The 18,100-nt window shown below is 41.5% G+C and overlaps 1 protein-coding gene across 1 annotated transcript in view; it reads left to right on the forward strand.

Moving 5' to 3' along the window:
* Gpatch2 (G-patch domain containing 2) overlaps positions 1-15,893 on the forward strand; it is a 165,520-nt gene extending 149,627 nt beyond the window's left edge. Inside the window, exon 10 of the mRNA XM_050148160.1 lies at positions 15,832-15,893. Within this exon, the coding sequence (XP_050004117.1) occupies positions 15,832-15,878 (47 nt within the window). The 3' untranslated portion in view covers positions 15,879-15,893. The remainder of the gene's footprint in view (positions 1-15,831) is intronic.
* Positions 15,894-18,100: the final 2,207 nt, after the last annotated feature.

The following is an 18,100-nucleotide window of genomic DNA, read 5'->3' on the forward strand; positions in this document are numbered from 1 at the left end:
TAAAAAGACTGCACGGCACTTCCTTAGTGCAGTGGGATTAGAAGAAGTCTCATTCCTAAAAGATCAGAAAGTCCAAATAATGCAGTACTCGCGGATATATAATGCTGTACCATTTACAGGTGACTTACTAACAATTCAAAGTAATACTGAAGAAAAGCTGGTGATGTAAACTGATATTCTCACCAGCCTTTATATAGTGTGTAGTATCAAAGATTTTTAAATGGTTTGTTTAAGTATTTTTAAAGGTTTTAAATGTTTGTTCTTTTGATACCATTTTAACCTGTAATTTATGTCTAATATTACCTTCAAAATACAAGATAGTGTACTTGCATTCTAGCGCAGATCATTTGCACTTGAAATAAATTCAGAATTGATAGGGTCTATACAGTAGGCATCTGACAATAGCCCCTAACATACACACCTCAGGACATGCTAGTCTCCTGTTCACAGAAACAGAATGATACTAACTGGACAGTGTAGTCTTGGCCAGGAGCCTAAGCAGATTTCCCAGAGCAGTGAGGAAAGGGTGGCTTTTCTTGTAAAGAGCTGGGGTCTAGGACTACAATGTTCATGCTATATACAAGCTGAAAAATTGGAATGAGTTCAGAGAAAATTAAGACAGACAAGAAAGGCTACGGGTCCTGACCAAGAAAAATAACAGCAAAGAATAATGCAGTTTTCCGAATAGTGGCTACAGAGGGGACTCAAGAGCCCCAAGAAAAATATAAAGATATGAACACTAGGAAAGGATAGGTTTCTTTCAAAGTACCCCTTGTCTGGAGCATGACAACTATATTTTGTGTAAACACAAATACAAATACAGCAGGAGAGGCTAGGGTTTGAGATAAGGAAATCAGAACATCATCAATTTGATGGGTAACATTAAAACAACCAAAGGAGGCATAACAAGAAATCAGCCTGAATTAGCCAAAGCCTGTGGTGTAATGGCCAAATGCAACAGCTCTGTCTGGCTCTGAGCAGAAATAGCCTAACCGACCTAGAGTTCACCATCTTTCTCCGTGACCAAATCAAAGCTGCAATAGATAAGGCCAGGAAATGCTTATTGGTGTGTCCCAGGCTGAGTATGGTTAATACAGGGTTTGACGATGACCTTTCTAGGATCCGTGGTAGGACTGAGTTTTTTTTTTTTTCAGGTTTTTTTTTATTTTTTTATTTTTTTCTTTATTTATTAAATATTTCAGTCTCTTCCCCACCTCCACCTCCCCTTTCCCTCCCCCTCCCCCAATCCATTCCCCCTCCCTCGTCAGCCCAAAGAGCACTCTGGGCTCTCCGTCCCGTGGGAAGTCCGAGGAAAACCCTCCTCCGTCCAGGTCTCGTAAGGTGAGCATCCAAACTGCCTAGGCTCCCACAAAGCCACTACATGCAGTAGGATCAAAGACCCATTGCCATTGTTCTTGATGTCTCAGTAGTCCTCATTGTCCGCTATGTTCAGTGAGACCGTTTTTAACCCAGGCTTTTTCAGACCCAGGTCAGCTGGCCTTGGTGAGTTCCCGATAGAGCATCTCCATTGTCTCAGTGTGTGGGTGCACCCCTCGCGGTCCTGAGTTCCTTGCTCATGTTCGCTCTCCTTCTGCTCCTGATTTGGACCTTGAGATTTCAGTCCGGTGCTCCAATGTGGGTCTCTGTCTCTGTCTCCTTTCATCGCCTGATGAAGGTTAATATTCAGGAGGATGCCTTTATGTTTTTCTTTGGGTTCTCCTTCTTATTTAGCTTCTCGAAGAACCCGAATTGTAGGCTCAATGTCCTTTATTTATGGCTAGAAACCAAATATGAGTGAGTACATCCCATGTTCCTCTTTTTGGGTCTGGCTTACCTCACTCAGGATAGTGTTTTCTATTTCCATCCATTTGCCTGCAAACTTCAAGAAGTCCTTGTTTTTTACTGCTGAGTAGTACTCTAATATGTATATATTCCATACTTTCTTCATCCATTCTTCAATTGAAGGGCATCTAGGTTGTTTCCAGGTTCTGGCTATTACAAACAATGCTGCTATGAACATAGTAGAGCATATATTTTTGTTGCATGATAAGGCCTCTCTTGGGTATATTCCCAAGAGTGGTATTGCTGGGTCCATGGGTAGGTTGATCCCAAATTTTCTGAGAAACCGCCACACTGCTTTCCAGAGTGGTTGTACAAGTTTGCATTCCCACCAGCAATGGATAAGTGTACCCCTTTCTCCACAACCTCTCCAGCATAGGCTATCATTGGTGTTTTTGATTTTAGCCATTCTGACAGGTGTAAGATGGTATCTTAAAGTTGTCTTGATTTGCATTTCCCTGATCGCTAAGGAAGTTGAGCATGACCTTAGGTGTCTTTTGGCCATTTGAACTTCTTCTGTTGAGAGATCTCTGTTCAGCTCAGTGCCCCATTTTATAATTGGGTTGATTAGCCTTTTACAGTCTAGTTTCTTAAGTTCTTTATATATTTTGGAGATCAGACCTTTGTCAGTTGCGGGGTTGGTGAGGACTGAGTTTGTTGAGACAAAGTTTGAGCTATGCAGTGCAGGCTGCCCTGGAATGAGACTTTCCTACATCAGTCCCCAGCCTTCCGAGTGCTGGAATTACAAGTGTGCACCACTGTACCTGGCTTTGGATCCATTCTTTAATATGACTTTTGCATCTGTGAAAATAAAGCATCTCGCAGGTCGTTAGGCTAGGTAAACGGCTCATTGCAGAGCAAAATGAGATCAATGGCAGTCGTATTCTGTCAGTGCAGGATGTGCCCTCTCCCTGTCCTCTAATTAAATGCTGCTTGCTAGGTATTTATGGAGCATACGCCATATGGCTACTTTGAGTACTGTATGAAACTCATACAGTACTCACTGCCCATAAGAGACTTAGGATCTTTTTTAGAAACATAAATTCAGCAATGATATTCAAAACAGTCCATAAGCAGACTGGCCCCAACGTTGGCCAACGGGCACAGAAACCAATCTTATCCAAACAGATGTACTGCAAGGATTCATGCTGTTGACACGAGCTCTGCTCACATTGGACTTTCAAAAAAGAGAGTTGAGAAAAGTTATAATTCTTTATAAGGTGCTGTGTCACCATAGAAAAATAATATCAATGTACCTAGCCACACAGATCTGCCTACTGGCAACTGAGATTTTCCATAATCTCTTATTTCTCTCAGTGACTCCCCACTTTTGTTCCTTTTTGGAATGACCTTTTCTCTGCCTATATTCTTCATTTCATGTAATTTATAAGAAGATTTGCAGTAGACTGTGTATATTTTTAATCTAGTGAAATATAAACTCTTTCTACCAAGCTCACCTTTAAATGACTTTTATTCTTTTTCTCTCGTATGTGTTTATCTGTGTGCACACAAGTGCACATGCATTTGGAAGCCAATGGTCTGTATCAGGGATCTTCCTTCACTTTTACCCACTTTACTTCTTGAGACAGAGTCTCTCACTGAGCCTGGAGCTCCTCAGTTGTAACAGGAGGAGCGGGCCTGCTTTTCATCCCGGCCGCCCTGCTAGCTTACACCTGAAATAATCGTACAGAAACTCTATTCATTTAAACACTGCCTGGCCCATTATCTCTAGCCTCTTATTGGCTAACTCTCACATCTTGATTTAACCCATTTCTACCAATCTGTGTAACACCACGAGGTCGTGGCTTACTGGGAAAGATTCTAACCAGCATCAGTCTCAGGCAGGAGCTTCATGGCATCTGCCACACTGCCCTTCTTCCTTCCAGCATTCCGTTCTGTCTACTCTGCCTACCTAAGTGCTGCCCTATCAAAAGGCCAAGGCAGTTTCTTTATTCAACCAATAAAAGCAATACATAGACAGAAGAACCTCCTATAGCGCTCAGTTGGATAGACTGGCTAGTGGTCCAACGATGTCCAACCCCAGCACTGTCATGAACAGCTTTTTACATGGATGCTGTGACTTTAACCTTATGCTTATATTCCAGGGCTTTGACTGACTGAACCACTTCCTAGTTCTAATATAATTTTTATTTATATTTATTTTTATGTAATTACCTTCTAAACAGTTACTAACAGAGTGAAAATAACATTTTCATTTTCTTTGACAGGATGATTGATTCTTAATTGCTTCTCTGTGAAAGATGATGGATAGATAAATGTAGTAAGGAAGCCACTTGTCTGTTCCTGGCTGCCCTCCACTTGTTCATTTTCCAGCCGCACAGACTCCCAAAATAACCACACAGAAACTGTATTAATTAAATCACTGCTTGGCCAATTATTTAAGCATATTGCTAGCTACCTCTTACATCTAGAATTAACCCATCTCCATTATTTTATATTTTACCATGAGGCTCATGGCCTACTGGCAAGGTTTCAACATGTCTGTCTCTGGTGGCAGCTCCATGGCTTCTCTTCCCCAGCATTCAGTTTAGTTTTCTCTGTTCTACCCTATCAGGCCAAGCCAGTTTCTTTATTAACCAATGGTATTCACAGCAAAGAGAGGAGAATCCCACATCAGATAGATAGATGATAGATAGATAGATAGATAGATAGATAGATAGATAGATAGATAGATGATTTTTATATTCTAATGTAGATACTAGCTCCTCAGCCCCCAAAAATGCATATATTGATTTTCAGTTAAATAGTTACCTAAGAACTAATTCATAATTGAAATTTAACTCTCTGGGTCAACAGGTAAGTGAGGGTGAGAGAATCCATGGATGCAAACTCTGTACAGAGAGGGATGTTTAAAACTGCTTCACACTTTAGAGAAAGCCAACAAAAGATTTGTTTCCACACCCAGTGTGAGAAGCGCTATTTGCCTGATTTTATTTCTCGCATTTCTTGACTAAGAGGAAAGTTCACGGAGATCTGTAAACAAGATGTCCGCCAGAGGTGATAAGAGAGTAAGTCACACACATTCCCCTGCACGTCGCCTTTTGTGAAGTTGGCTGGCACCTGCAGTTTACCAGTGTTTAACCTGCTGCTGACCACATTCTGATGTAGAAATAAAGGCTTGAATCTGAGGTGTCTATAAAATCATTCTGCAGGAAGTTAAACCCCAACTTCAACACGGCAGGAAGAAGGAGCCCAATAGCCCTGGCTGCTGGGTGGACCTCATGGTTAACTCAGTCTTCACAGGCTGTCAGCATGGCTGAGCAAGAAGGTCACAGGCAGCCTGAATGGGCTTAGCAGAGATAGCCAGTCTCTGCTTGATGCTGCTAAATACCTGCGGAGGAGTCTCTGTCCTGGGCCCTGTGTGAATGAATGGCCTCTAAGTACACAAAGTGGTTTTTCGAAATCTGAATAAGAGCTCAACTATCATCTACAAAATTGTGGTTTGTGGAGTAGAAATTATGACGAGATCCAGTTTTTCACTTTGTTTTATTGGCAAGCATCCTTTGAGAGGCTGACTCTTCCCATAATAAACCGTCATGGGACACAATTGTTTTGGAATATGGTCTCCGCGTTTGATTGCAGGGTCTGCAGGCTTCAGACAGTAGGGACGCAATGCTTAAGCTTCTTCACTTATTGCCTGCTGGTGCACAAATACAGGATTTGGCAATTTAGCCTAAAGCCTTAGTCTCTCCCGCTCTGGGAGGTACGGAGAACAACTTTCCACAGGCTCCAAGACAAGAGGAGGCCCCCTAAAGCTGAAATCAGAGCCAAGGTGTGGGCCAACCTCATGCATAATCCACTCACAAAACACAGGCTGATGGACCCCTTGCCAGAGCTGAACTCTGGACTCCCTACTACTGAAAGGAAATAATAAAAAAAAAAAAAAATGGCCAAATCCTCATAAATGCTGAAAAGAAACAGCTGGTTGCCAGAAAACCTCTGTAATAATAGGAACAGAAATAAAACCAAAGCCGAGTACAAAAAAGGCTTATATCGAGGAGAGAATTGATGTAAGGAATGCACAGCCACATTTGTGTGCACCAGAAGGCAAGGGAGTCAGGAAATCTGAAAGTCAGACGCTCTCCTGGTTGCCATCAGACAGTCCTCCACAGTACATTGTAAAACACCACCGATAGCATGTGCTGCCAGGGTCTGCTGTACCAAATTGGTCTCCTAGAAGGACAGGGCCCCTGTAACAGCAATTAGTGGAACTGTGGTGTTTGTTCAGGAGCAGCCCTGCTAACTCTGCCTGGCAACAGGCCTTACAGAATCTTGTGGGACTCACATTTGTTATTGGCTGCCTACTCAAGAAGTTCACTACTTCGCAACCTTTTAAGACATTTATAGAATATTGATCAGCTGTGTTAACATGCATTAGGACCATTGATTAATAGAAGTTGAGGTTTCAAAACTGGGCCATCCAGACCTGAGGCACCTATGTAAATTATATCACTATTTGTAGATTTCAAGAGAAATCCCTTCACTTTGTTCATTTTCTACCCTCAGGTGTGTACGGCCTGTCTAAGGAGTGTAAGAATTGGCTTCTAAGGAGCAGCATCGCTGGCCTATTTCCATTCTTGTTGCTCTGATTTAAAAAAAAAAAATACCCTGACAAAAGTCAACATAAAGAGAAGGGGGCTATCGGGTCACTGTTGCAGGTTATAGTCCACCATTGAGGGGAGTCAAAGCAAGAAATCCAAGCAGATGGTGACATCACAGTCAGGAGCAGAGAGAGAAATATGCATGCACAGTCGCTGTGCACAGCCAGGACCCAGCTAACAAAATGGTGGTACACACATTCATGGTTGGCATTCCTACCTCTATTAAAAAGTCCAGCCTGGTCTAGACAATATGTAAGACTCCATTTCCTGGTAATTATGAAACTACCACAGCGACAGTAGGAAGAGCAGCAGATACTAACACATGGCTCTGGCCCACCAGACATGCTGGTTTTGAGTAACCATGGTACTGTGGTGACTGTTCCCTCCCAAACTGCTGCTGAAATGGAATTGCCATTGTAACAGTATGAGGAGGGCAGGGCCTTCAAGAGATGGCGACTCCATCCTCAGGAATTGAGTGATGACGGTACCTCAGGACTGGGTTTTATATATAGTGAGTCTGAATTTCTTGAATGCTCTGTCCCCTGCCTTTCTTGTCCCATGATGCCTTCCACCGTACTGACATACCAAGAAGTCCTTCGGCGGATAAAGCATGGGCTTCATAGCTTCCAGGTTTTTAAGAAATATTTTTTCATTATAAAAGACCTAGCACCTATAATTCAGTGACAACAGAAAGTAGGCATGAAATTTGGGCATCTGGAAAGTGCCCCCTCCCCTCCCACACACCCCATTCTTCCCTTACCTTCTCAAGTGTTTCTGTAAAGATCAAATAAATTGGCATCATGCAAAATCATGTTGAATATTGAGATGTTATATAAGTCTGCACAGAAATGTTTGCCCAAAACATTTATTGAAAGCATTAAGAGCTATGTCTTGTGGTGAATGCCTGGAAACTAACCCCTCAGGATGGTGAGGGGGGAAGATCACACATTCTACTAAGCCTGGGCCACATAACCTGATCCTGTCTGAAAAGAAAAAAAGAAATAAATGCACAAGTCACTAAACAAAATAAATTAGAGCCTTAGAGCTAGGGATATAGCTCATTGGTACACAGCTTCACCTACCATGTGTGAGGCTTGGGGTTCAAGCTCCAGAATTACATGCATAAATATATGATTAAGTAAAAAAAAAAAAGCTTCAGATTTTCAAGAATTTATAATACCTGACTGTAATTGATAAAATCGGGTGTTCTTCTGCTGGGTCTTAAAGTCAAGCCTTTGGCATACAGACACCACCATGCAGAAGGAGGAAATAATGGAAATAAAGATGGGGGAAAGGCATGTGGTGCTGTGGGATGTCTTTCTGTACCCTTTGAATATGTGTTGCTCTCACTGGCTGATAAATAAAGCTGGTTTGGCCTATAGCAAGGCAGGATAGAGCCAGACAGGAAAGAGATTCAGGAGAAGAAGTACAGAATCTGAGAGATGCCATCCAGCCACACAAGGAGCAGCATGCCAGCAGATGGGTAATGAATGCCATTGCCACGTGGCAACACTTAGATGAATAGAAATGGGTTAATCAAAATGTAAGAGCTAGAAAGTAATAAGCCTTAGTCATTGGCCAAACATTTATAATTATTATTAAGCCTCGGAGCAATTATTCAGGAATGGCTGGTAGGAGAGAAACTCTGATTACATATGATGTCCAGCGCCTGGCTTGGTTCCGCATAAGACCTGAAAAAACCTTAAGAAGTTTATGAACACACAGAAACAGAGTCACACTAGGCTTCCTAGTCTCACAGTCTCATACCAATAGTAGCCTGTCTCCCACCAGCTGCCTGCAAGATGGAGCCAGCTACCATGAGCTAAGCAGCGTGGCAGGTTTCCTCGGTCTCAAACAGGCCTCAGTACAAAGAGGCTAATCAGCTACACACAGTATAGTAGATTTAGCTTTTGCTCATACAGACAAAAAAAGGCTAAAAGATACATAGTAAAAAGAGGTACAGACAGAAAAACATCTAAGCATGTCCCAATTTTTTGTTTGTTTTGTTATTTGGTTTGGTTTTTCGAGACAGAGTTTCTCTGTGTAACAACTCTGGCTGGCCTTGAACTCACAGAGATCCGCCTGCCTCTGCCTCCCGAGTGCTGGGATTAAAGGAATGCACTAGCAGCATCCAGCTATGATATATTTTACAATGTGTGCAGGCATGAGAAAGAAAAGACTATAAAAATAAAAGGAGGACTTTAAAGAGAGCCACATAAAGATGGGATATACACAGGGAGCCTGGATCCTATTGTTATTGTGTTGATTTTGAGTTTTTTGATGGATGATGGGCAAAAGGCAGCTTCTGGGAGATATGGGACCAAAAGAGAGACTGATAAAACACACCAAACTAAATATTTGTAAATGCCTTAACTTTAAAACTGAAGTTTAAAAATGTATGAAATGAAACTTAAAAGATGCATTGCTTTGGAGAAGTGGTTCCTGTGGAAACAAAAGGCTATGGGTTCCTTCCAGGATGGACCAGCTTTGATCAAGGGAGACTTCCTGAACCTTGACAGGTGATATCTATTAACAAAGGTTATACCTGGTCTTCCCAGTACTTGACTGTTATCTTAAATTTTCTCAGGGACCCTAGAGATACTTTGTCCACAGACAGTAGGAAGCAGTTTTGGAGAAAACAACGTCCACATTCCCAAGAGTTGCGGGATATAGATGGTTTTGGTTATTTGGTGGGTTATGGATGTTTGTTATATTTAGGGGAATATGTGAATATAGGATAAAGATGCAGCTATTAATCTCAGTTTATTGCATTGATGTAGATTTTGATATAATACAAATTTAAAGTTAATTTTTTACATTGTATGTATGTTTCTACTCTTGTTTAAAGGATTTTTATATTATATTAATTTAAGGTCATTGTCCTTACATTGCACATCTGTTTCTATTTTTGCTTAAGGTATTACCTATACAGCTCACCCCTGTGCAGCTTTTTTAATTATGCAATATGGAGTTTTAGTCCTTAAAAGCTATTCAGGGATAATAAAGAAGTACAAGCTAATAGTCACCCATATCTATCAAACTGATAGTCATGTTAGTTAGATTTTCAAGGTAATACAGAGATGTATTTCAGATAGCTATCTGATCTTCAAACATGTCAAAGACCTACAGAATATGGCATTTAAAATGTTTTGATAATTTAGACTTTTCTCAACATGAGATGCATCTGCTCCTGGCAGCACCACTTACTTCAGAGAGCATGATGGGCATCAAAGAAACTCGTTGTGGAGTTTGCTTTCCATGTGAAAAGGCTAGCCATTTGGGCAAGAAACTGCTCTTGCCTGGACCTCTTGACAGTATACTATGTAAACTGGACATGCACAACTCACAGGAAGGTGATCACTGAACTTTGCCAAAACAAGATGAGATGGACCTTCAGGGTTCCTGCTTTACAGAAGAAACTGCCAGAGCACCACCAATAAGCCACTGGCCACGTGGTGATACACAAATTGATAGAAATGGATTTATTTAAATGAAAGAGATAGCTAGTTATAAGCCTGAGTCACTGGCCAAACATTTATAATTAATATAAGTCTCTGAGTGATTATTTAAAGTGGCTGTCAGGCTGCGTGGGACAGAAAAGCCTCTGGTTACAATATTGTCTCCTATTTAGCTTTAATTGTAAACTTGAAAAGACTTAGAGTCACCTGAAACAAAAGCCTCGAGACATTCCCTAGATCATGTTAGCCCATAGTGTGTCTGTGGGGGATTGTCCTGATTGTTAATAGCTGTGAGCAGCTCCACTCTGTAGGCAGGTGATCCTGAGCTGTATAAGAAAACTAACTAAGCGTTAGCCTGTGTGAGACAGCAAGCAGTGTTCTCCCATGGTTTCTGTCTCGAGTTCTGGTCCTGATTTTCTCAATGATGGCCTGAACCTGCAAGTGTGAGCTAGGTGAACCCTTTCCTTCCCCAAGATGCTTTCGGTCCAAGTATTTGTCATGGCAGCAGGAAGGAAACAAACATATGGCTTATTCAAAGTCTAGAAAGTAGTCTCCTTTGCCTACATCATGGGATAAATAGCATTTAAGGAAACAGTTGGTTTTGATGCTCCTGTTTTAAATATGTATTTCATATGTGACTCTGTGTGCGTGTGTGTGTGTAAGTGTGTGCAAGTGTGTATGTGTATGCCTACATGAGTGTATGCCATGGTGTGTGTAGAGGCTAGAGGACAAGTTTCAGAAATTTTGTTTTCTCTTTCCATATGAGTCCTAGGGCTCAAACTCAAGCCGTCACACTTGGCAGGAAGCATCTCTGACTGCAAAGCCATCTCACTGGCCTCACATCTTTATTTTAAATGCAAATTTTGCATCCTTTTATTTCAAGTGTTAGTTACGACAACATCGTATCGGCAACATGTCTACTACACGGCATCTAGATGGGCAATATTTACAGCTCAGCCTACATGCTAGCATTACATAGTAGTCCCTGCTACCGAATATGTTGAATTTAACCTCAAAAATTTCAGGATAGTTTTCTAACATTTTTTCTATTCTTTGATATAATGGCCGGTTTTTAATGTTAATGTTTCCATTGTCTTAATATTCTTGCTTGTCTCATTCATATTCTAAAATTAATGATACTCCCAACACATTTGATTTATCATTTAGAGAAAGCACTTGCTCAGAAAGTCAGCGCTGGATATTAAATGGTGATTGCCCGCAATGAATTTCTTCTCAACATCTGCAAAGACGATTTGGCTTTTCTTCCACTTAACTCTAAATGAGAGTTCTTGAACATACTTCAGCAGAATTCATATTGGTTTTCAAAATATCTTTTCAAAGCTAGGGTGTTAAGAAGCCACATGTCTAATGCCTATTTTTCTAAGCTATCAAAGATGGATATCTTTCACTCAAATTCTGGCTGATACTGCCCAGTTAAAGTACTTAGCTTTTCTACATTCAAATGGGAAATGCTTACTGTGTCCCCAAGCCTCATGTGTGTGAACACCTGTCTCCAGCCCAAGACAATGTCCTGAGAAGTTTAGAAGGTGTAGAGGTGGACCTGGCTGGAAGAGGCCAGTCTCTGGAATTCATCTGTGACAGTTATACCCACATCTAGTTCTGATACAAATTTTCTTTCCCAGATATAGCAGCAGTGAGAAGCCACAGGGAAGCTCCACCCTCTTGAGCCCCTTGCCATGCCTTCTCTCCATGGTGGAAAGTAGTCTCTTAAGCTCTAAGTTAGAATAGATCTCTCCTCCCCTACATTGTTTCTGTTGGGTCTTTTGTCCCAACAAAGAGAAAAATAATCAAAACTACCTTCATTTTCATGTCAATATTATTTCATGTTTGTGGAGTACTTCATTATCTAGTGTCTAGTGAGCATACACACATGCCTGCACACATGTATATGCATATATATACATATATGTGTATATATATCCATACATATAGCATGTATGGAGATCAGAAGACAACTTTCAGGAGTTGGTTCTTATATTTGGTCTGGGTTTCAGGGATCCAACTTCTATTGCCAAGCATGGTGGCAGATACCTTTCCCTATGAAACCATCTTTCCAGCCCTTAAGTCATTTTAAATAAACATTTTGGTATGTTAAAGCTTCCTTTGAGTGGAATTAAGTTCCATAACCAATGCTGTGTAATAGCCTCAACTATATTTTAGATGTGGCTACTGCAGCTAATTCCTAGGATCTTCTTAGGAGGGTATTACGTCAAGGTTATAGAACTGACCATTAGTCTATGCATCTGGTGTGTCTTTATGAAGCCATTATATATTGTACGACAAATAGAAAGTGATCTAAGGCTTGGACATATAGTGGGGCAGGGGGAGCACTTGTGCTAAAGCACATATGTAGATATTAGAGGACCACTTTTGGGGAGTCTACTGCATGTTCTGAGGTTCAGACTCAGGTCATGAGGCTCCTGCAGTGCAAGCCTCTACCTGCTGAGCCATCACACTAGCCCCAACTTCAGAGTCTTAAATTGTGATGTTTTCTATTCCATCATCTCAAGCATTACATCACAGCAGAAAACAGAGTGAGGAACAGTGAGGTAAACTGGAAGGTCCTCTCCGTTGTCATCTTTTTGCTGGCAACATTTAACTTTAATAGTGTATTCTTTTAGTAAATGTGCAACACATTGGGACAGAGGAAAAAATCTCCAAAATACAGAAAAACATTAAGAACAAAAATTTTCTCTGGAGAAGGTCCCCAAAATCAATGAGCTTTACCCTCTCTGAGGAGTGGTTGGGGGTGTGGTGGGGGAAAGGTGGAGGGATTGGGAGGAAGGGAGGGAGTGGGAACTGGGATTGGTATGTAAAATGATAAAAGATAGTTTGTTATCTTGTTTTTAAAAAGCAAAAGAAAAGAAATTTAAAAAACTTTCTTCTGGTATATCATAATTTGTACATCTACATCTTTCCAGGTATCTTGTTGATCTGTCTAACTATTTCTGTTACCTATATCATTGATCTATTTATCATCTGTCATCTATCAGTCTTTATTTTCAACATCTATCTTCATCAATCATCATCTATCATTTTACTATCTACATATATATCAATTATCTCTATAAACCATTTATATCTGTCCCTATCTATCTATCATCTATCTATCATTTATCTATCATCTATTATCTGTCATCTCTATTATCATCTATATATCAATCACCTGTCATCACTATCAACCTACTTGTCATCTGTCTTATCTTTCTATTTTCTATTTATCTGCCATGTGATATTCCAATTAATGGTACATGCCCCCCCCACAAGTCATCCTAATTTCAATATATCCCTTAAGCTTTTTTTTAAAAAAAAAAACTTAGGCATATGAAGGATATTTTCTTGTATCTTTTACAGTAGCGTTTTTAGTTGCCTCTTCCCAGTCATTCTGTTCCATGAAAGTATGCAAATGGGCTAACCAGTTGTAATCCCTGGGTGTGTACCTATCAGTTTGGTCAGGGCATACACGGAGCTATTCCAACCAGGATTCTGTGAATGCTTCTGAACATTTTTGTTACTCCTTGTCTTCATCATCCTTGAGTAAGTAAATAATGTTTATTGGTCAATTAAACACCATTGCATAAAGATGCTTCCAATTTCCAAGACTGCAGTAATCTCCTGTGTCCACCTTTGGTAGACTTTGGTAGGCTTTATGTGTGATGCAGGTCTCCGGCATGCTAGAGGTAGAGTCCTTGGAACATCCCAAGACCTGTGTTGCTCTATTATGAGCCAGGACTAGGATGCTGGAAGAGTTCAGAGTCAGTTTTCTATATTACAGCAGACTTGAATGAAATGATAATTATTGATCCAACAACCTGAAATGGTTTCTCCTAAGTCTGTAGGGAAACGTTATACAAATGTGTACTTGGGGACTCTTAAATAATACTTATTAGTGACTTGGCAGGAGCCATTAAAGATGAGATGTAACTCCTTTCCAGCTCTCTCATCTGTGACCCACTTGGTAGGGACTGCCACATGTGGGTGGAACCCAACAATTCACAGCTGTGAAGAATGCTGAAGTAATACCTCTGTATTCTTCCACCTTCCTTTAACATATTATATCTAAACCATCCTCTTGTCCTGGAGAGACAGTTCAGCTGTTAGAAGCACTTGCTGCTCCTGCAGATGACCAGGGTCAGTCCCCAGCACCCACATGATGGTGCACAGCAACCTGCACCTCCAGTTCTAGGGAATCTGATGCCCTTTTCTTGCCTCCAGAGACTCCTGCATGCATGTGATGCACATAAACCCAGACAGGCACACCCATACACATAAAGACAATAAATAATCTTTAATTTACTCTCTTAAACTTATTAAAACTTCACGGTTGCTTCACTTGCCTCCAATTTTCCTAATTTATTCCTATAGCCTTCTAAACTACAGTAAACGTTTGGGATATTTAATAGTATCTGTCATGATTCTACTAAGTTCTGATCAACATATTTCTGCAATTTCGTATCAGAAATGTTTCCATAGTGATTGTCAGCCATCACCCAACTAGTAAAAATGGGATGCTTGAGTGGTCAACATGAAGCTTTCTATGCCGTGTTACGTTTTCCTCGGCACACTTTAAACTGTCTCCCATATAACACTGTCTTTAGAGAACACAGAGCAAACTTCACTCCAGCCACATGACAAAGCCAAGTGTGGACCCTCCTTCATACACACGTCCTGCCAAGACCCTTACTGAAGTGAGATGATGCTGTTTAACCAGCGTCAGACTTACTTTGAGTCACCTTCCTGGTTTTGAAACCTAACCTGTAGGGTGGGACTTTGAAGGCCTATGATATGTTGCTAGAGGCGTATAGAGACGTTTACATCTCTTTTCAATGTGTTCTGGCACTATAGCCTAAAGTCAGAACTAGGTTTTCCTTTTTTTTTTTTTTTTTTAAGCAACCTGCCTCCGATGAATGGAGGAAGCAGACTGCCTCTTTGCTGAGCACTCAGACAAGGTGCTGATGTAACAACAGTGGACAAGCAGCTGGGAGCTGGGCTGTCAGCCTGTCACACACTGACAAATCTGTTGTTCATATTCAGGCAGGATGCGTGTGTCCACTCGCCACCAGCATCATCCATCTACCAGAGGGGGGATGCAGGCAGCCTGCACCCTGCTGCCTGTGGACCGAACACGCTGATTACAATCCTCCCGAAAGCTGGCGGCTAAACAACTCGTTTACTTTGTGATGATGGGGCCTGGCAAATGAGACAAGCAAGATAGCCTGCTCAATTTTTGTTTCTCTTCCTTCAAGGTGCCAAGACAGCCCGTATTACCATTTCATATCACACACAAAACCATAACTCTAAATCGCTCCAGACAGGTCTTCTGGGAAAAACAGAGAGGAGGGTGAATGGAAGAAATATTCAGTTAAAGTGCTGTTATTTAAGGGAAAACATACTTTGAAGACAATATGGTGTGCTCCCCCCCCCTTTTTTTTTTTATTTTTCAGGCAGGCCAACTTTCAGAGTGCTCTCTGGCAGGTTTCCCCCAGAGCCACGGCATTTATGACAGTCCCTCCCCTCTCTCTCCTGATCCTTTCCAGGTTGATCGCAAAGCCTGCCTGAGATTGAGTTTGCAATTCCCCAATCAAGACATATCTATATTTATATGGGTCTTTGTAAATCAGTGAAGGATGCTTTCTTGTATGCATCTGGGAGGAATTGAGTGGTAATGTAGAGGATGCCCCAGAGTTCCTTGCCTGGTGTGGCTCACGATTTGTTGACCTTCACCTAGACTGTTGAAAAGCAAACTTTGCATCCTTTCCAACAGCCTCTCCCGGAACACTGCCCACTGCCCCTTCTTTACTCATCAAAGTGTGCACTTCAGAAAGGGCAGAATCGTGATTGCTCTGCGAAATGTTTACACACAGTTTTGTGTCTCCCATCCCCATTTGTAGGTGCCTTTCCCAAGTTGTTTTCTGGAAGTTTTCTTCAGCCCCTCTGAGGAGATATTCTGAGGAGCACTTGAGGTAGGCTGCTCAATCAAGCCCACAAGAAGCCCACATTCACTCAAAGAGCAAGGCAAAACCAAGGGTAACCTTGGAACAATCATGTTAGCATTTTAGAATTAAGGAATTTTCATATTCCTATGAAAACTGCAATCCAAATGTCACTACAGTTCATAATTTAATTTTAAAATCCTTTTACAATGAAACAGCCACAGCGGCCGAGATCCTTCTATGTGCCTGTCTTTTTCTATATCTGTATTCCCGCTGAGAGGAAGAAATCTAGTTTCTGAAATGTGTAGGGCAGAAATGTAACGGTGAAAAAACCCACTAAAGAATAATGTTCTTGTGTTCCCTGCCTACGGCGTGTGCTACTCCTACATAATCACGCCTGTATCAACAGACAAGTAAAGGTATTTACTGCAGACGATTCCTGAGATTCCTTGGCTTGTTTTTGTTTGAGACAATCTCATTCTGTAGGCTATGCTGCCTTGGAACTCTGTAGCCCATGAGACTTTTGAACTTGTAGTGATCCTCCTGCATCAGGCTTCTGAGTACTGGGATTATACTTGACTTGCAAGGAGCACAAAGACGCATTCACAGTATGGCAAGCTGCAGTCAGCACACATTGTACACATACACTCACACACGTGAGGAAGAGTTTGCATGGAGTAAGCTGTTGTACAGGGAATTCACTCTGGTTGTGGCCCGTTTCCTACAATAACACAAAGCGAATGCATTCTTTCTTTAAAAATAAATGTTTTATTTTATTGGTTTTCGGCACAAAGGCTGATGGTGTGGCCTGGGCTAGCCTCGGACTTTCCACCATCAATTACCTTAGGTTCTTATGAGTGTTGGAAATCCTTGATTCACCTTATTTATGGCATCGCATAGCTTTAAGCAATATTTTACTCTGTTACAACGTGCCTCCTATTTTCCTGGGTCTTGAATGAGAAGGAAAATGAAAGCGCTATGTAATCTAAAGAAATTAGAGGACTGTTTTAGATTTTAGAAATGAGTTGACCCTAATGGAATAGAAACCATAAATATTCAGGAGAGCCAAATAATTCTGATCAACTTGAGCAATATCTCAATTAGCTCTACACTCTCAAGTTTTAACATTGTGCTTATTGTCAATAAAATAATGAGGTAAATTCTTATAAAAATTCCTGGGTGCTCTCTATTCTGGCCTGAAACCTGGGTGATTTTTGATTGACAGAAAGATTACCTAATAAACCTCCAGTACAAGCTAATTAATCACTCTGAATACAACACTAAATAAGCAGGCATAAAAAAGCAAATGAGATGGGTGTTGAGGACCATTTTCAAGTGACCTTAGTTGAAAGCCAAGTCCAGAATGATTTCATCTTTAGCAGCGCCCGCCGTGTTCATGAGAAACAGTGTCTGCTTGTGTTTTCCTTGCCCCGACTCCTGCCTGCCACTCCCTCATCAGCACTTAGCTGTGAATGGGACCAGACAAAGAAGCAACAAGTCTCTGAGAAGCTCCTGTACATGGCTGCAAGGCAATGCCAGCTCCACCTGGCTCAGCTTCTTCTGCCCTTGGAATCTACTTCCTGGCAGCATTGATCATATCGCAGCATCGTGATTTTGTTAACCGTGTGTCGGCTCCTTGAGGGACCACTTTTACTTCAATCCCGTTACCCTGGCTGGGCGCTCAGTCCTAGTGTGGTCAGTGCAGGCAAGCTACAACAAAACCTGGCAATTTTGATCACATGTTGTTCTTTAAATGTGTTCTTGTGCTGAATTCGAACATCCAAAGGGAACCAAGCTGCCTAGCGTGAAGCCGTGAGTTCAATTCCTGGGACCCACATGGCAAAAGGCAAAGACTGACTCCTACAAGTTATCCTCTGACCTCTACAAGCCTACACAGGTATCCCATGCCCCACTCATAAACAAATAAAGTAATAAAGCATGAAACGGCACACCGTTTTCTCCAGTAGAGTAATTATTCCCCCTTTGCTGTCGCAAAATGTCTGACAAAGACAGTTTCAGGAAGGAGGGATTATTCTGACTCACAGGGTGAGGGAGGCTAAATCCAGCAAAATTGGGAAGTCCTGGTGGAAGGCACGTGAGGCAGCTGCTCACATCGTGGCTGCAGTCAGGAAGCTGAACGACAAACCCTGGCGCTCAGCGTGCTTTCTGCTTTTGTCCAGTCCAGGACCTCAGCCCAGAAAAAGATATCACCTAATGTTTGAGCAGC

This window comes from Alexandromys fortis, unplaced genomic scaffold (genome assembly GCF_014885135.2).
Source record: "Alexandromys fortis isolate MF-2015 unplaced genomic scaffold, M_Fortis_MF-2015_v1.1 scaffold_62, whole genome shotgun sequence".
Lineage (NCBI taxonomy): Eukaryota > Metazoa > Chordata > Mammalia > Rodentia > Cricetidae > Alexandromys > Alexandromys fortis.